The 18,827-nt window shown below is 47.1% G+C and overlaps 1 protein-coding gene across 1 annotated transcript in view; it reads right to left on the bottom strand.

Annotated features, from left to right (window-relative positions):
* Positions 1-3,069: 3,069 nt before the first annotated feature.
* LOC144129954 (uncharacterized) overlaps positions 3,070-18,827 on the bottom strand; it is a 55,112-nt gene continuing 39,354 nt past the window's right edge. Inside the window, exons 26-31 of the mRNA XM_077664007.1 lie at positions 18,047-18,121; positions 17,833-17,919; positions 15,593-15,700; positions 11,955-12,086; positions 10,493-10,726; positions 3,070-3,314 (exon numbers count right to left, since the gene is read on the bottom strand). Of these exons, the coding sequence (XP_077520133.1) occupies positions 3,087-3,314; positions 10,493-10,726; positions 11,955-12,086; positions 15,593-15,700; positions 17,833-17,919; positions 18,047-18,121 (864 nt within the window). The 3' untranslated portion in view covers positions 3,070-3,086. The remainder of the gene's footprint in view (positions 3,315-10,492; positions 10,727-11,954; positions 12,087-15,592; positions 15,701-17,832; positions 17,920-18,046; positions 18,122-18,827) is intronic.

Raw genomic sequence — 18,827 nt, 5'->3', positions numbered from 1 at the left:
AAAGCTTCACTACACTAGCTCGTAACGATTTCATGGTATGCTTGCGGTTTTGACCTTCAAGTGAGCCAGAGGTAAAACGCCTTAAGGCTCGGTTCGGGTGTCCACCGATATATGTGAGATAGTTACTACGCCATTTCATTTCCTCAAAACCGGTTTGGGTGTCCATCGGTATATGTGAGACCGTTACTGTGCCATTTCCTTTCTTCAAAACCAATCTTCTAAAGCTAAGACAAGGCGCATGCCTGGCCCCTGGGACGGTGGACACCTCAGTCGCGGTTTAAGCTACGCGACGGTAGTGACAGATGTGCGCTGCATGCGTTGGCATTCACAACGTTGTAGCAGAAACGTGGCACTGAAGCTATAGATCGTCGGCGTTTTAACGCGACAACGTTAAGGAGCTCGTGTCGCAGAAAAGCCGGTGTCGTCGGCGGTTTTGGCCGTGAGCAAAAAATGGCGCATCTCGGTGCACGCATGAACCGCGCCGTGAGGAGATTTTCCTCCCTTTACGGTGCGGTACGGGTGTCCAACGAGAATTGTGAGACAGGCGTCATTTCCTTTCGTTAAAACCAATTTCCATTTCCCTTTCCTTCCCTTACGGCCCGATTCGGGTGTCCACGTAGATATGTGAGACAGGCGTCCTTTCCTTAAATCGCCCAACGGGCCACGCGTCGCGCCAAACGGGCGATGGCGTTCCGTGCACCCCTTGGCAACGCTGCAGCACGCTGTCGAGTCTCACTCTTAAAGACAAAGCTTAAGCGTCCTCCAATTTTTTTTTGTGTTCATTGGCGTTAGCATACCCGCCGCGGTGGCTTAGCGGTTAGGGCGCTCGACTACTGATCCGGAGCTCCCGGGTTCGAACCCGACCGCGGCGGCTGCGTTTTTATGGAGGAAAAACGCTACGGCGGCCGTGTGCTGTGCGATGTCAGTGCACGTTAATGATCCCCAGGTGGTCGAAATTATTCCGGAGCCCTCCGCTATGGCACTCCTTTCTTCTTTCACTCCCTCCTTCATTCCTTCCCTTACGGCGCGGTTCAGGTGTTCAATGATACGAGACAGATACCGCGTCATTTCCTTTCTCCAAAAAAACAATTATTACTATTATTATTATTATTAGCGTTAGCGTTGCCACCGCTCTTGACTCCGATTATATTGAGGAAAGGAAGGTGCATAACTGGCTCCCTGGAGCAGTGTATGCCTGGTGGTAGTGGTTTTATTAAAAAATAATAGAAAAAAGGAAGGAAAAGATTTTTGCTAGCCTCGGCATCTGCCATCGATACTGAAGCACCTGAGCTGGGGCAGCGGAAATAAAGGATAGCAGGCAGAATGGAGAAATGAGGTGAAAGAGGTGAGGGGACAGGAAGAGAGGATAGGGGGAGAAGTAATATGTACAAACTATTTACACAATAATAAATGTGCCCAGGTTGTGCTCGTGATTAGTTCATTTTAGAGGAATTAAATCACACACGCGCACAGCACTGTGTTGGTTACAACTGGAGTGGGGCGTCCAGTTATTAATCGTTCAAGGTAGAACTCGCGGAGCGTTCGGTCACTGCGTGTAACTACCTGACGGAGAACAGACGGGACTTCAAGCCCGTGTGTTCTCGAGGAATGCACAGAGGCTCACCAAAGTTCGCTCACGAGTGCGCGCACTGCCCTGCGGCCACAATAGCGTCTTGATGGAGTCTGGTAGTACGCCCTGCGCCCTATAGGCCGCGAGCACATCGCGACGAGCATCGGCGAACGCGGCACAGTGAAGGAGCAGGTGTTCTAGTGTTTCCACTGCACCGCATCCGTCACACACATCACTCGTCGCGATTCCGTGACGCACCCGTCGTTCCCCGGGCCACACGCAGCCAATGCGCGCGCGGAGGATCATTGCACGTTGCGACCGTGTAAGTGCGCGAGAGCCGGTGACACTGTCGATGCGCTCACCTCCCGCAATGCGTGGGTCGGTGTGCTGCTTTCGGAGATGGTCATGGATCAATCGCGCTTTGAAGTATGTGGCGGAGGGGAGAGAGAGATGTGGGCTGCTTGCATTAGAGCTGACAACGTTGTGACAGGCACGCGGCACTGCAGCAATAAGCCGCGGCGCTCATTGGATAACCTCTCGCGATAAACCATTAATTTAAACTCTACCTGGCAGGGTGGGCGAGTTGCCTATCCAGCGTGTGGAACGCACCCAACCTTAGAGGCCAAGCCGCGTCTACTTACCCGATACACCACAGCTTTCGCTCTCTAACCAGGCTCAGCAGTGGTTGAACCGCAGCTAATTTTTTGTGAAACATATAAAAATGGAGGAAAGAGCATTGGACACCAGTCTTGTGTAGTCTAGTCAGAGGCTCCGTGCAAGAATACCTAGGCTTTAACCGATACCTTTGGTGGATAAGTAAAGTGTTCGAGTGCTGTTTCGCTGTGTGCGATCAGTTCCTTATTGAATTTGTCTGTGTGGCTTCGTTTCTCTAACTTGCAGTTTTCACTCTTGTAAGTAGGTAGGTAGGCAGGTAGGCCTCAAACAATGCTGGCACATACCCACTGCGGGAGAGTGGCCAAGACACAGGCGGTTAATTGCTGGATTTCTGTAAATACATTTCTTCGTTTTCATCTGCATTCATCGACCATCTTCTCCCTCATAACCGCCGAATAACCATACTTGGAGAGGTCTGAGCCCCCCGAAGAAAGGCAGCGAAAGCATCTTATAAATTTACTCCGTCATTCGCCATGTGCGCCAGCTCTCTCTTTATTTGTTTAATGAAGGTTTTCTCTCTTTCTGTCGTTCGGGGACCGCCTTTCCTCGAGCGAGATTCTGAGAACTGGAGGTGCCGTAGTGGAGGGCTCCGGAATAATTTCGAAGATCCCCAGGTGGTCGAAATTATTCCGGAGCCCTCCACTACGGCACCTCCTTCGCCCTTTCTTCTTTCACTCCCTCCTTTATCCCTTCTCTTACGGCGCGGTTCGGGTGTCCAACGATATATGAGACAGATACTGCGCCATTTCCTTTCCCCAAAAACCAATTATTATTATTATGCACCTGGCCAATACTATCATCGCGTGCTTGAATGCGTTGAAGCGTGCAGGTTTCGTGCAGTTTATTCATCCGAGGAAGGAAAGAACGGCACGGTGCCGTTGATTTCTGGCGTATCAACGAACTCGACGAAACAGTGGTCGGAGTCCTGTGAGCATGGACTCTGTTCCAACTCGAGGACGTCGAGGATGTTGTTAGGCTTGAATAACACCGCGGGCACGTACAGTGTCTTCTGCGGGCCCATGGGTGTCCAGTAGCGGCCCAGGTTGAAGCCATTGAGAACGACTACACCCTACATAGTGAGAGGGTGGGAAAAAAAACGAATGATTAAGGTGAGAAAGTTTCATATGCAAGTATGTAATGTTTGTTAAAATGAAACCACCTTTTTCGTGAACGTCTAGGCATAAAACAATACCCGGCATCACATTATCCGGAAAGAGGTACCGGTATCTACAATGTACCCGCCGCTGTGGCTCAGTGGTTAGAGCGCTCGGCTACTGATTCGGAGTACCCGGGTTCGAACCCGACCACGGCGGCCGCGTTTCGGTGGAAACGAAACGCAAGGACACCCGTGTGCTGTGCGATGTCAGTGCACGTTAAATATCCCCAGGTGGTCCAAATTATTCCGGAGCCCTCCACTACGGCACCTTTTTCTTCTCTCAGTCCCTCCTTATCCTTTCCGCTACGGCGCGGTTCAGGTGTCCGCTGAGATGTGAGACAGGTACTGCGCCATTTCCTTTCCCCAAAAAACCGGTTAAATTAAGTATCTACAATGCGCGATCACGCCCGTTCATCTCCGCCGACTCATGAGAGGACTACGACTTCCGCAGCTGCAATGAAACTTACAACGTCCAGCCCAGACACCACTGCGGATAGGCGGGCGAAAGCACTTTGTTTCGACATGTTGAACGGGCAGTGGTGGTAGCGACGAAGAGCCTGGTGGTGCGCACGCGACAGTCACGAGTGCGTAGAGGGATCAAAGTACCCGCCCCATGGGCTCTATAGATTTCTTTTGGCTTTTTATTGACTATTAACTTTTTTGAAGGGACTCGGCTGACCACGTTGATCCCTCAATTCAAAAACAAGGACCTGCAGACTTAAGAGGGTTCACCAGTGGAAAGTTTGCGGCAGTGAATATAGAGGAAATGTTGCGGATACAGATTATATTTTTGAGCCACCGCGGTGGCTGAGTGGTTATGGCGCTCGGCTGCTGGCCCGAAAGACGCGGGTTCAAACCCGGCCGCGACGGTCGAATTTCGATGGAGGCGAAATTCTAGAGGCCCGTGTACTGTACGACGTCAGTGTACTTTAAAGAACCCCAGGTTGTCGAGATTTCCGGAGCCCTTCACTACGGCGTCTCTCATAGCCTGAGTCGCCTTTGGACGTTACGCCCCCATAAACCAATAAACAACCAGATTTTATTTTTGTGTTTCATTTTTTGTACAAATGAAAGGTAAAATTGTGCTTCTAGATATGTCTATCTTCGATGTTATCTCGTGAAAAAACTAAGCTAAATATCAAAATTTAGTCCACAACGTTTCCTCCCTTTTTCTTTTTTTGATTTGTTAAGCTGCAATTTTCATCCGTATCGAACCTAGTGTTTGCGTTTTACATGCTCTGAAAGTTGTGCATCCATCAACGTGGCTCCATCTGGCGTCAGACTATTTTATCGCTACTGCACTCCATCACCCTCTTGCTTGTCTGTGTTTGAGCTTGTACGACTTTCTTTCCTTTTGCTTCGGCTGTATTTGTAAAGGATTCCTGCTTTTCTGTTTCGCTGGACCTGTGGTGCGATTTCATACTGTTGTCAAGGAAGTGGAATGCAAGGCGACGTCCAAAACCTGACCCCGCCCCGGCCCACACACAATAAGGCATTGTTCGCACCAAAACACACGTGACTCACAGGATTATGGCTCCCCATTCAGGATGATGTGAGAGAACAGCATTGTTCCTTCCCCAACGCCAGGGTGCAATGAAGTCAAAAGCGGCAAATACGAGTTATTCGGTTGAAAACCGGTTACTGTGTTTACGAGCGCCGAGCAGGGTCGGGACAAGTCAACTCCGTCATAAGGGGTGGGTTGACTCAATTCGATACTGCCCCGATGTACTTGTAAACGCTGCCGGGGAGAGGATAAAAGCGAACTTGTTTTGTAGCGATAGCTACATTACGGTAGCATTTCGAGCCGTCAGCGTGGCTGCGCCGCCATGCTGTCACGTGGTTGGTCACGTGGTGCGGAGCAGCTGCCGGCGGCGCGGCGCCGTGGCTGATCACGTGGTTGGTCACGTGGTTGGTCACGTGACTAAGTTTCACTCGGCCAGCTGTAGCTATCGCGTCACTCCAGGTTTAACCAGAGCTGAACCACCGCCAATTTTTTTTTGCTTGCTCGTTCGCCCCTCCGAAACAGCAGTGCGTATCAGTCTTGGAGGCTGCCACCATACATGGCAAAATTATTTTTGAAAAGTAATTCAGTTACATTACTAATTGCTGTCTTAGAAATCTCGGAAAAGTAATTACATTATACTACAAATTACTGCTTTTAAAAATAATGATATTATACTACAATTACCTTCAAATAGTAATGAAAATTACTTTTGAATTACTTTTTAGTTTCGACGCATACTTATACCTCCAGCAAATTTTTCAGATTTCTTTGTTTGCACCGCCACTGAGCTTCCAAGTAGGCGTCGGAAACTGTGCCTCTCCTTGAGAAAGGTAGCCAATGTAAATTGAACAGCCGTTTTGCTGACGTAGATGAAGTCAACTTAATCGCAAAATTTGTGTCATTGCTCGCATCAATCTTCGATCACAAGTTCGTTGTTCAATGCGTAATATGGTCCCACTCTTGATTTCTAAGAATTTGTGGTCGGCGTAAAAAGCGGGGGTGCATAGGCTGCTTGCTCACGCTCACCGTCTCGTGAATGCACCAGGACGCAGACAAGCTGCCAATTCTGCCATCTCCAACATTCTCGGAAAAAAATATTGAACATTGCAAAATTGTAAGGTGCTGTTATAGAAACACTCAAAGTAAGGGACCATTCTACCGATGTGTACTAAAACTTTTCTTTTAAAGTTCTGGCTTATGGTTTAGTTTGGTTTATGGGGGCTTAACGTCCCAAAGCGATTCAGGCTATGACAGACGCCGTAGTGAAGGGCTCCGGAAATTTCGACCACCTGGGGTTCTTTAACGTGCACTGACATCGCACACTACACGGGCCTCTAGAATTTCGCCTCCATCGAAATTCGACCGCCGCGGCCGGGATTGAACCCGCGCCTTTTGGGCCAGCAGCCGAACGCCGTAACCACTCTGCCACAGCGGCGGTTTTTAAAGTTTTCCATCGATCCCATCGAACAGTTAAGACTGCCATAGAAAAACCAATAGGGAACGCTTTTGACGATAGCAAAAAGTTAGCAGCAACAAAAAAATGCAACACTGCCGACGGGAGATCTGCGGACACACACACACACACACACACACACACACACACACACACACACACACACACACACACACACACACACACACACACACACACACACACACACACACACACACACACACACACACACACACACACACACACACGCGCACGCACGCACGCACACACAGTCGCTTTGGTACCTTAAACCCCCATAAACCCCCATAAACACACACACACACGCACACACACACACACACACACACGCACACACACACACACACACACACACACACACACACACACACACACACACACACACACACACACACACACACACACACACACACACACACACACACACACACACACACACACACACACACACACACACACACACACACACACACACACACACACACACACACACACACACACACACACACACACACACACACACACACACACACACACACACACACACACACACGCGCGCACGCACGCACGCACACACAGTCGCTTTGGTACCTTAAACCCCCATAAACCCCCATAAACACACACACACGCACGCACACACACACACACACACACACACACACACACACACACACACACACACACACACACACACACACACACACACACACACACACATATATATATATATATATATATATATATATATATATATATATATATATATATATATGTATTGTTATAGTAAAATACTAAAATATACTAAAGTAAATGAAAAAATTGCGTTCATAAAATTTCATTCGTTCAGAAATTCCTTTTGACCAGAATTATGTTCAATTTATTTGTTTATTTGTTACATACTGTTGTCCTCACTTTGAGGCCGTAACTGGATCGGGTTAACGTACATATGAAAAATTGAAAAACAAAAAAAAAAGAAACAGCAGAGAAGGATTTTTTTCACTTTTCACAAAGGTACATGTAAATCGCACATGGTGACAGTGCTATTAATTTTCAAGATGGTTTGTTAGCTTCGATACAAATGCTTCAGGGCACCTTTGGTTGACAATTTCAGGAGGCAAAATATTCCGCTCACGAATCACATGTGGGAAAAATCACTACGGTATCTGTATTCGGATAGATGTTTTTCATGTTTTGTTCTTGTGACACGCGTGTTAGGCTCAAGCAGATATCTAGTCTTATCAAGTTTTGTGCGGTCATTCAAAAGGAGGAACAGAAACTTAAGCCGCAACAGTCTGTCTCGTGTGTGGATTGTAGAGAGGTCGGCTTTTTGCAGAAGCAGTGTGCGGGATTCATGACGACTATGTTTGTTGAAAATAAATCGGACAGCTTTTCCATGGACATTTTCTAATCTATCAGTATATTGTTTAATGTAGGGCAGCCAGGTAACAATACTATATTCTATCACAGAACGAACAAGTGAATTGTATGCCAAAAGTTTTGTTTCCGCTGAAGCAAGTCGAAAGGAACGTTTTATCATGTAAAGAGCAGAATGCGCCTTTGTGGTAATGTGTGTCACGTGCTCGTTCCATCGCAGGTCCGAGGCAATGATAACGCCAAGATACCTGAACTGCTCTACCTTTGTGAGTGTCTTCTGTTCGATTTCATAACTGTAACGTAATGGCTGTTTATTTCTGGTGACTGTCATGCAGACAGTTTTTTTTCAGGTTGAGGGCCATCTGCCAGTTGTCACACCATTTCGATACATACTGCAGTGAGTTGTTTAGGGATATTTGTTCAGCAGGGCTATTGATTTCTCTGTAGATGACGCAGTCATCCGCGAACATACGTACTGTTGCATCGATATTCTTGCTCAAATCATTAATAAAAAGAAGGAAGAGAATTGGTACAAGCACAGACCCCTGTGGCACGCCAGATAATACTTCTACCAAGTCCGACTCGCTGTTTTCAAAGTAGACAAACTGGTGACGACCATTTAAATAGGCTTTTAATTAATTAATTATTGTCCCGTTACGAAAAAAGTGAACTAGCTTATAGTGAAGTTTACAATGAGATACCCGGTCGAAGGCTTTTCACAAATCAAGGAATATCATATCTGTTTGCCCCATTTATCGATTGTGATAGCTAGGTTATGGATCGTTTCTAGTAATCGTGTCGTCGTAGACAAACCTTTTCCGAAGCCATGTTGATTGGGAATAATTAATTTGTGGTCTTCAACAAACGTTGTAATGTGCTTCAAAATTAAATATTGTAGGACTGACTCTTTATGGAGGCAGGTTGACGGAAAATAATACCATGTCGCGGTGATGCTGTCGCCTGTGCTGCCGTTGAGTTAAAAAATTCGTTCGAAGCACCTATTGATATCCTTGAGCTGCGGGAAGGCGAAAGCCGTTTGCGACTCATTGCACTGATTTGAATTTGCCGCGCTTGAATTCATTTCACGACAGAAGCGAAGAGTATATAGCTGGCGCGAGCTTGGCGCCACGTTACCTAGGTCACGTGACCTCGGTGGCGATGTAACGGACGGACGGTCACCGCGAGTATGAGCCATTAAAGGCTATCGCCTTAAAATAAGGCTTCAAATCCGGCCACAGAAGCTAGATTTCCCTCAAAATAACAACCAAACTTGTTAGATGTTGTTTGAGACTTCTTGTCAGTGCGGTCGCGTGACAAGATATATGAGGCAGTTTAGAGGGAAGTGCTCGCTCAAGCACTCGCAGTGCGTCTAGCGGAAGGTGCAGTACGGCATGCCATAATCGTGGAGTTCTCAAGGTGACCCTGCGGTGCCTCCCTGCATGCGACCGTGTACGCAGTGCTGGAAGATGCTTAACAGTCCTATTTACTCTTCACCAAGGCGGCGCTGATGCCCGCGCGCACATTGCCTCCCGTCCGCGTGCGCCGATTCGCTGGAGCGCTGGCTATTGCTGGCAGCACCTTTTTCTTTCTTTGCAGACTCCCAACCCCGCAAACGTGAGGTCAAAGTATGGCGGTGCAAGGAGAAGCATAGACTCAATGCTCAGCAACAGTATTTTCGCTAGTAATTAACTGCTACTGCCATGAAATTACTGCTTCAGAGTAATTCATTATATGCTTCTTAAACAGCGCTGAAGACACGGACGCAGACCCTTCTGTCTGCGTCCGTGTCTTTTGCGCTGTTTTAAAAAGCATGAACCACCAACTAGTCCGCACGTCTACCCTTGTCATCATCATCATCATCAGCCTGACTACGCCCACTACGCAATTCCCTGACTACGCAATGCGCTGCTCGACTCTTGGCGTCGCTGCATTTGAACCGGTCTCGATTCGCAAAGTCGAGGTCATGTAAATACGCATTCGTCGAGTTGGGTTGAGCTTGCTCAGAACCCCAAGTCAGATAAACGCTATCGGATTAATGTAAGCAGGGCTAATTGCTTAGACCGATTGTCATGACGTAGCGTTAACCTTTTTTCACTTAGGCACCTGCCAGTCACATGCGATTTCACACTGTACTCGCGGACAACTATATCTAAGGAAGTGCCACAGCCCACATCAAGGGGAGAAAGGTCTTCTTCCTTTTTCCTGCTTAGCCTCTGCTGCACTGCAACTGCGACGTTACGAGAACCGGTCGAAGCCAACTGGGACATTCGCCACTGCTTTCTTGACTTGTATGGCTATGAACCCCGAAAAATGGTTAAAAAGCGCGCCTCTGGCTCCAGACTAGTTAACCCTGAATGTGTCGGGTGGGCATCGAAGCGTCTGTTCTCTAATTATTTGGCCGATTGTCACTCTTTTCTCTCTAATTCTTCTCCCGACCAGGCAGATCTCTGGCGAAATGTTCACGTTGTGATCAGTGCAGGTGCTGTCGGCTGTACGCGGGTATGGCGTGTGTGCACACTCCTGCACAAAGCAGCTCGCGGGTTTATGAGTCATCATACTCCATGCATCTCCGTGGTGTAAACAATGTGATTTCAAAGGAGAATCGCATAGTACACGTGGACGGGATCGAACCCGCGTCTTTTGTGTCAGCGGCCGAGCATCGTAACCACTGAGACCCCCGCGGCGGCTTGTGCCAAGCAGTTAAAACGCCGTCGTAACTGAGCCAGGGCGGCGCGGTCTAACCTTCTTCCAGTGGTCAAGTCTGAGGAACGTGTCCAGGACTGGGCTCTGCTGCAGTTGAAACCTGGCCTCGTAGACTACCAGTCCTGGCGCGTGGGCGTTGTTGCAATTAGAGGGCCACTTCTTCGGGGTGGGGACGAGGTGGCGCGCCTCGCTCATGTGATCTCTTTCGTCCAGTCTGGTCATGTTCCAGTGGGTCAGCGTTGTTCCGGACAGGGTCACGTTTGAGATGATGCCCTGAAATGGCGCGAAAGGCGTGCTCTCACTATAGGGGGGCTTGAAGTATGCGACTGCGCAGCGGAAATACAGAAAGTTGTGGTTCTTTGGGCACAGCTGCAACATACAGCCGTGAAAGGTGCATGAGTATATGCTTCTGAAACCTGACGACCCTGTGAAACACTAGTGCGGAGGCACGTGACATGGACATGTAATATAACGAGATACAAACATTTGAGCGAGCAAGCAAATATATGATACCTCACAAAAGTCACGTCAACTCCTGCGTCCAACCATTACTAAGTGTATGAGCTGTTCTCGTTTTTTTTCCCCTGCTATTTATCTATTTATAACTTTGGAACAAGAATGCAGGAGAAGTTGAACCCCATTTTCGGTCGTTGTGAAAGGCTATCATAACGATGTATCTGCACTGCCTGTTTTGAATTTTTGACCCGGATTTTCGCCTCAGGACGTTTAGTTGACAGTTTGTGAGGTATACAAAAAAAAAAACGCTTCACAATCAGGAACAGAGCAGCGGGGACGCACCTGGCTCTCCCTTTCGCTATCACTTCCTTAGCAAAGCTTATCGTGCGAACCTGGCATTACAAGTGGTCAGGTGTCGTCTCTTAATACAGGCCATAATCGGCGCTTCTCTACTGCAATGCATGCGATCTGGTCGTCTCTAGGCGCGCATGCCGATTGAAAACTTCCTTTCCTGTTCTTTTTGTCTTGTAGAACTAATGACTGCCTAAAGATGACTGGCTGGAGAAATGCCCTAGAGCATCAATATCGTATGTATTTTGCGAGTGAAATAGATGAGGGGCAGTTGAAAGCAAACTCTGATTCCAGTTTTTGGCTGCTGCTGCATGCTCGCTTACTACCATTTCCTCATTTACACTGCCAAGGGCTTCGTTGTCAAGTAGCAAGAAAACGGGAGAGGGTAGCATTTCGTAGTACGATAAGCATAGCTAATCACAGATGTCCACATATGTTTCTAGAGTGATTGAACGGTGCACTCTGTTGTGTATTTGTGACATTCGTTACTACCTGCTAAGATCGGTATTGCTTTATTTAGACCTGAGAAGTAAACCGCGATCAATGCTAATGAGCCTGCACGATAATACGTTGTTTCGAGCCGTAGGCCGCTCGTTTATGTCACTCTGTGTACTCTCCAAGTGCGCAGTCCGAGTGTATGTGTGTACAAACATCCGTGCGAATAATACTTGCTGGTATGGCCAGAATAGCTTACCTTTGGGTCGTTTAAATTTCCGAAGGCAACCCTTCCTTGGCTTTCCACCACCACCGTAAGCCTTTGACCTTTCGTCACCGGGATTATGATGTCATACACGTTGTCCATGCGCGAAATGATGCCTTGGTAGACCTGCGTGTAATGAGAGAGGAAAAACGAGAAGCCGACGATGTGTATACGCCACGCTGTGTAAAGCTCGAAGGTCGGCAACAGCTGCGATGGGGCTGGTCTGCATTAATAAAAACGGCAAGAATAAAAATAACAGCGCGCGCGCGCGCTGTTACACACACACACACACACACACACACACACACACACACACACACACACACACACACACACACACACACACACACACACACACACACACACACACACACACACACACACACACACACACACACACACACGCACGCACGCACGCACACACACACGCACGCACGCACGCACGCACGCACGCACGCACGCACGCACACACACACACACACACACACACACACACACACACACGCACGCACACACGAACGCACGCACGCACACACACACGCACACACACACACACGAACGCACACACGCACACACACACGCACACACACACACACACACACACACACACACACACACACACACACACACACACACACACACACGAACGCACACACGCACACACACACGCACACACACACACACACACACACACACGCACACACACACACACACACACACACACACACACACACACACACGCACGCACACACACACGAACGCACGCACGCACACACACACACACACACACACACACACACACACACACACACACACACACACACACACACACGAACGCACACACGCACACACACACGCACACACACACACACACACACACACACACACACACACACACACACGCGCACGCACACGCACACGCACGCAGTCCTGGACGAATGTTTAGTGTAGCCTGGGACGGGGGAAGGGAGGAATTTCAGAAAAATTTATGGGTTTAGCTCGAGGTTTGAGGTTAGGGCGAATGGCAGGGAGGCTAGGGAGAGCTAAGAGTTCAAGAAGGAGGGAGAGGTGGGGATGTGCGGTTTTTATGTGTGGGAGCGGCAAAACTGCGGCGGCCCGGGCTACCACAGCCTTCGGCAGTTGCTGTGGTCCGGTGCCTTGATCCGTGTCAGTGTGCTTATAATAGTTTGGCTAATAATAATAATAATAATAGTTGGTTTTTTGTGGAAAGGAAATGGCGCAGTACCTGTCTCATATATCATTGGACACCTGAACCGCGCCGTATGGGAAGGGGAAATGAGGGAGTGAAAGAAGAAAGGAAGAAAGAGGTGCCTGTAGTGGAGGGCTCCGGAATAATTTCGACCACCTGGGGATCTTTAACGTGCACTGACATTGCACAGCACATGGGCGCCTTAGCGTTTTTCCTTCATATAAACGCAGCCGCCGCGGTCGGGTTCGAACCCGGGAACTGCGGATCACGTGACTGATTTTGCGTAGACATTGGGAGCCATATTTAGAAGAGATGAATTTGGAAACTTCCAGATCTGGGCGGTCTGGGACATTCTGTTTGCCTACGCACAATGCCGCCGCTATGCCCCACTATATAGGCTTCGTAGTTCTCGCCCTCTCCGCTGTTTCACCCTTGCCCACACAGAGTGCAGACGCCTATGCGCAATCGTATGGAGGATCGCAGATGCAGCTATGGCTCTAGGAGCGTGCTATAGTTTATTAATGAAAGCAGTTCATATAAGAAATGCTGGACAGCTAGGCTATGGGCTGCACGCGATAATAGTAATTCGCCTCTTGTGCGTCATCGTAGTTGTTTTGGTATATTTTTCGACAGTGCGCTATTGAGAACGTTTTGAACTTCCGTACAAAAAATACGGCTAATATCTTGATTTCTGATGTGAATGGCGATATTTTATGCGAGTGATGTCATAAACAATGGCCACTGTAGATAAAACCGAAAACCAAGGATGGACTAGAAAGCGGCCTAGGGGCACTGTAACGGTAAGCGAAAAATTATGGTTTTAGACCAAAATAATGCGTCTCCCAGCTGTTCATTATTTTCTATTTTTAGAGGCAATTTTTCTTTGTCTTGCTTGTTTTTTTTTCGAAGTTGAGCAGGGCAAAATACAGTTCCTTGACGTTCAGATGGATTTTTTCTATAACGAAAATGCTTGTTTGGCTTCTAAACCTACATCTAAGAAAGGCTTGATGCCATTCAACCGTGTCCACTCGAAAATAATCAAACGGAGCATAGCGATGGCGTGCCATCGTGCGTCTCTGTCAAAATCCTGCGAACATTGTGGTGCACACTGGCTTCGATAAGCACTTGTTGTGCCAGCGTCCCTTCCTTCCAGATCATTGCAATCTTCGAATCATTGCTTCAAAACCTGGAACAGGCTCACGACGAGGAAGTGCCTAGCAAGCAGAAAGACAACATCCCTGTCGCGGATATTCCGTACATGCATAAGCTGGCGCACATCTTAAAGTGCGCCACATTGTGGCAGAGATGCCATTCTTTCGGCACCATGACAAACTTGCGATGATTTAGATCATGACGCCAAAGCGACTACAGAATTGCGCAAAGAAGCATGCGCCATGATTTACGAACTGCCAATATAATTGTTCGAAATGTCACTTAAACGAGGGCGTGTCTACATCGGCTCCAATAACCAGTTTTTTATTGAGAGAGTTCGCGAGCACAAGTACTCGTTGTACCCAGCACGTGTCATTTTTGTTTTACCATGATTTTTGTCCTTGCTTGATAATGGCGATGTAACCTGTATGAAGGATAGCGTGTTGCCCCAATAAGGGAGTTGGCAGCCGGCACCTCTGTCTTCTTACTGGTTCCTGTATTCGCGTGTTTTATAACCAACCTAGTGAGTCAACTGGGCCTTTAAAGAGCACTCTATCAACTAATATATGACGTGCTCTGGTACTCAAACCATTTCGGCGATATCAAAGCGCCTGATTGCGCTGACCAAAAGAGACTGCCAAACTTTTCCTGAATATCATAGCTTAAAGATAAAGTGTGGCGTTCAGGTCATTGTTATATAGTTTCATTTTTATACCTCAAACCTCCCAGCCTAGTAAACCTGTTGTTTCATACCATGCCGCTGAGTGACAAACATATAATCTGGATTAAGATTTAGTCAGCAACAAGTATCCGTACTAATACCATAAAATGCTTATATAAATAAACTTTTCAAAAAGTGCTCGCATCGGTTGCAAGTGTACATTTCTGCATAAAAGGGAATAAGTACTTTCAGCTTTGATGCACTGCACACATTTCTGAAGTCCTCGAGTATAAAAACTGTGGAGCTTTCAGCGTGTTGAAACTATCACTATAATCGACCAGATGCCCCCACTCACCTTCAAAAACTAGGATAACCTCACCACAGTTACATCAGAGTAATAAAAGAATTCACCAGTGCAAATTGTGCTCTCATAGAACCTATCATCGCCACAATCGTCATCAACACACAATCATCACCATCATCAACACCACCACCGCAAGCAGGGACGTCACAACTCAGGATACACAACCACTGCTACTCCAAAGAAAGGCAAAAACAAAACAACAACAACCATGCTTGGCCCTCAGCTATGCACATGCGTGCGCTCACGTCGTCCACGTAGACGTATCCTCGATCTCGGAGTCCAGGAACGCTGAGCACAGCCGGGTTCCTGGGCAGGAAGGACACCCACGTGTCGTATAAAACCAGGGCTTGGCTCTGAAAGTTAGATTAGATAATGTAACAGTGAGCGCCTTAAGGTGACTTTGGTTATGTGTATGTGTATATAACACTGTTGCAGTGATAGGGACGTTTCTGTAAATCTGCCTGCCGTGAGGCAAAAATAGATGTACGCCAAGGTTGGCTTGGTTTTATAGGTTTTAACCTCTCAAAGCGACACAGGCTATGAGAGACGCTGTAGTGGAGACTCCGGGTAATTTCGACCACCAGGGGTTCTTTAACGTGCACTGACGTCGCGCGGTACAGGTGCCTCTAGCATTTCGCCTCCATCGAAATGCGACATCCGCGGCCGGAATCAAACCCGCGTCTTTCGGTTCGGCAGCCGAGCGACATAACAGCCGATCCACCGTGGCGGCTTGATGTACGCCAGTACTTCCTCGCACAGGGACAAATAAATCAACAACAAAACAGCGTTTTCTTTTGAAATCATGGTTCATACGCAATTCCAGGTAAATAAACGGGCCAAAAGCGTCAGCAATAATCATAGCTGCTATATAGTTATTGAAACTAAGCTACAGTTTCTTGATATCAGAGAGCGTCGTTATGTACGAGCTATCAGCGGCAGCTTGAAACTTCTTAAAGAGCAAATTTTTTTTCAGGCATGCTGGGTGAAGTCTCTAGGCCACGTGGCATGTGGAAGTTGCAGGTACCGTCAGTGTGGCGAAGGGGACCACATATTCCGTCCGCATTACACCAATGGATGGGCTGTCAGCGCAACCCGTAAGTCTTGTTTCATCATTTTGAAAGGCAAGGCTTGAATAATGTGGATGACCTTACGTAATCACTTAAAGATGCGGTATTGTTTAATGCAACAAAACAGAGAAAACAATAATTCAATCTTTCTCTTCTGGAGGCCAATGAGGCAAAAAAAAAAGGCGTAATGCATGCGCGTAATAATAACAGAAAGAAAGCAAAGTTCTTAAACAACCCACGCTTAGCTGTTGAGGGACACCGCATAATCTAGAAGGGTGTGTGGCAAAATAAAACCTGACGTTATTCACGTTAACTCAATGAAAGCATTTGAAGCTCGGTGCCTACTTTTCAAATTCTGGCTCAAAATTTGCTCTTGTAAGTCTGCGAACAGTTTGAGATAGATGATGTAACATCCCACGAACGTATGCAAATGAGATGTGCAGCTGCTCTCTTCACAACAGCTAGTGAAATGAAGAGAATGACGAATGTTTTGACAAAGTGGAATCGTTTTACTACTTCGCGATTTCGATAACTATAGGGCAGTTTGGATAAGGCTTGCTTGAAATTCTTGCTGCTTACTATAGTTGCTTGATTACACGAGGGCTTCTGAAGGCGTAGCGGGCGGACATGCTTTACTAGTGACACACCAAAGCCCTCAGTTGCCGAAACATACAAAATATAGCTCAAATTATGACGCAAAACGTCCCTACATCTCTCGTTCTTCATAATGACCTTGCTTGCCTCAGTTGATTTCATGTGTACATTTATGTTCTTGTAGATTAGTGCTTTTTATTTATATTGCTGCAATGTTCTGTTTCTATACGGCTGGTTAATTCTGACACATATGTCTGGTCATTTTATTTGTTCACATAACTAGGGAAACAAAAGTAGTATTTATGCATGTGCTTCAGTTCATGCGGCTGTCGTATCATAGATGGCGCTGCTGATAGCTCCCGTTTTTCGTGCCACCTTTGCCTTTAGTCTTTACTAAAACAGAAACATCAACAATAACAACAACATGTAATAATAAGGTGAAGAGCAAGAAACAAGAACCGCAATTAGGACTTTTATTCATTTTGTGCACATGAGGGAGTGTATGGACCACTGCTTGTATCAGCCCGCTTCTTGCATGGTTGCATCCGTACAGCACACGTGCAGCAACTACAGTCGAACCTCGTTATAACGAAATAACGAATATAACGAATGAATAATGATTCCCCTTGAAATCTTGGGAAAAACTGAGCTATAAGGAAGCTATAGATGCATACGGTTATAACGAAGTAATCGCCGGGCCTCTTCAACTTCTAAGGAGGTTCAACTGTGTATCTTTAGCAGTACTGTACATTTAGTTGTGCGTTGTTGCTGCAAGATAATGCACACGCTCCTTTAATCCTTAGCGAGAGGACCATGCTTCTTACCTGCTGGATTCGATCAAATGACAGGGGTCGCTCATAGGGTATTGCAGTGTGAGCGGTGATGTCCCTAATATCAGTCAAGTTGTACAACTAGAAGAGAACGAATATATAGGGCGATAAATGTTAATGAAAAACAAAAACAAAAAATAACAGCAACGATGTTTGACCAAGACCTGAAGGAGCTAACTTTTTGAGCTCCTGAGCTTTGAAAACTCACTTGTTTTAGCATGATCTTTCCCAGCGCCATCTTCTTTTTGGGTGCCGGCACAGGCATGGGCGGCACAGCGATGTACTGCGCATGCGTATGCGGAAGTGGTCACGTGCTAGAATTGACTGGCCTTCATTGCACTATTTATAGCATCATTATCGCTTTAGTACTTTAATAACTCGCCTAAACAAGAGCCAAATATATTCACGCATCGACAAGGCGAAGCAACTCAGCATGTCAGGCTGCATTTACTTGCAACAGCAACCTGGCTTTTGCGCTTTCTCACACAAGTCTAGCGCGCGCATAAGCACAAAGCTGAAGCGCGTGCTACAACTCGCAGCAGAAAGATTCTAGGCCTCTTTATTGCTTCTCACTTTTTTTGCCCCGCCCCGCCCTCGCTTACGCTGTGGGATTTTCAAGACTTATGTCAAGGCAAAAATAATCAAGGCTCTGTCACTTTCCAAGGGCAACTTTGGACTGTTAAAGTACAGTTCTTCATGCTGTGCCCGCAATAATGTCTGCATTCACGGTCACGAGAAAGGCTCATCAGGATTTCAGCTCTGTATCGTTTAGCGCGACAGCGTTAAGAGTAACCGGGCGTAGTCTGTCGGCGTTGTACCTAGTGACTTTGGTTTGGTCGAAAAGGTGGCTAGTCACACGTGGAACATAGGAACAGAAAAATGGTTAAAACGTTATAAAACTGATGATTAGAAGGTCACAACATGGGTGAAGCGTTGTTGGGACGTGCATGTATATAAATTAAATGACGCGCTAAAAACAAAAAAAAAAC

Source organism: Amblyomma americanum, chromosome 4 (assembly GCF_052857255.1).
Source record: "Amblyomma americanum isolate KBUSLIRL-KWMA chromosome 4, ASM5285725v1, whole genome shotgun sequence".
NCBI classification, from domain to species: domain Eukaryota; kingdom Metazoa; phylum Arthropoda; class Arachnida; order Ixodida; family Ixodidae; genus Amblyomma; species Amblyomma americanum.
Note: the sequence above shows the minus strand (reverse complement) of the source record. Positions and strands in the feature narration are given on the sequence as shown.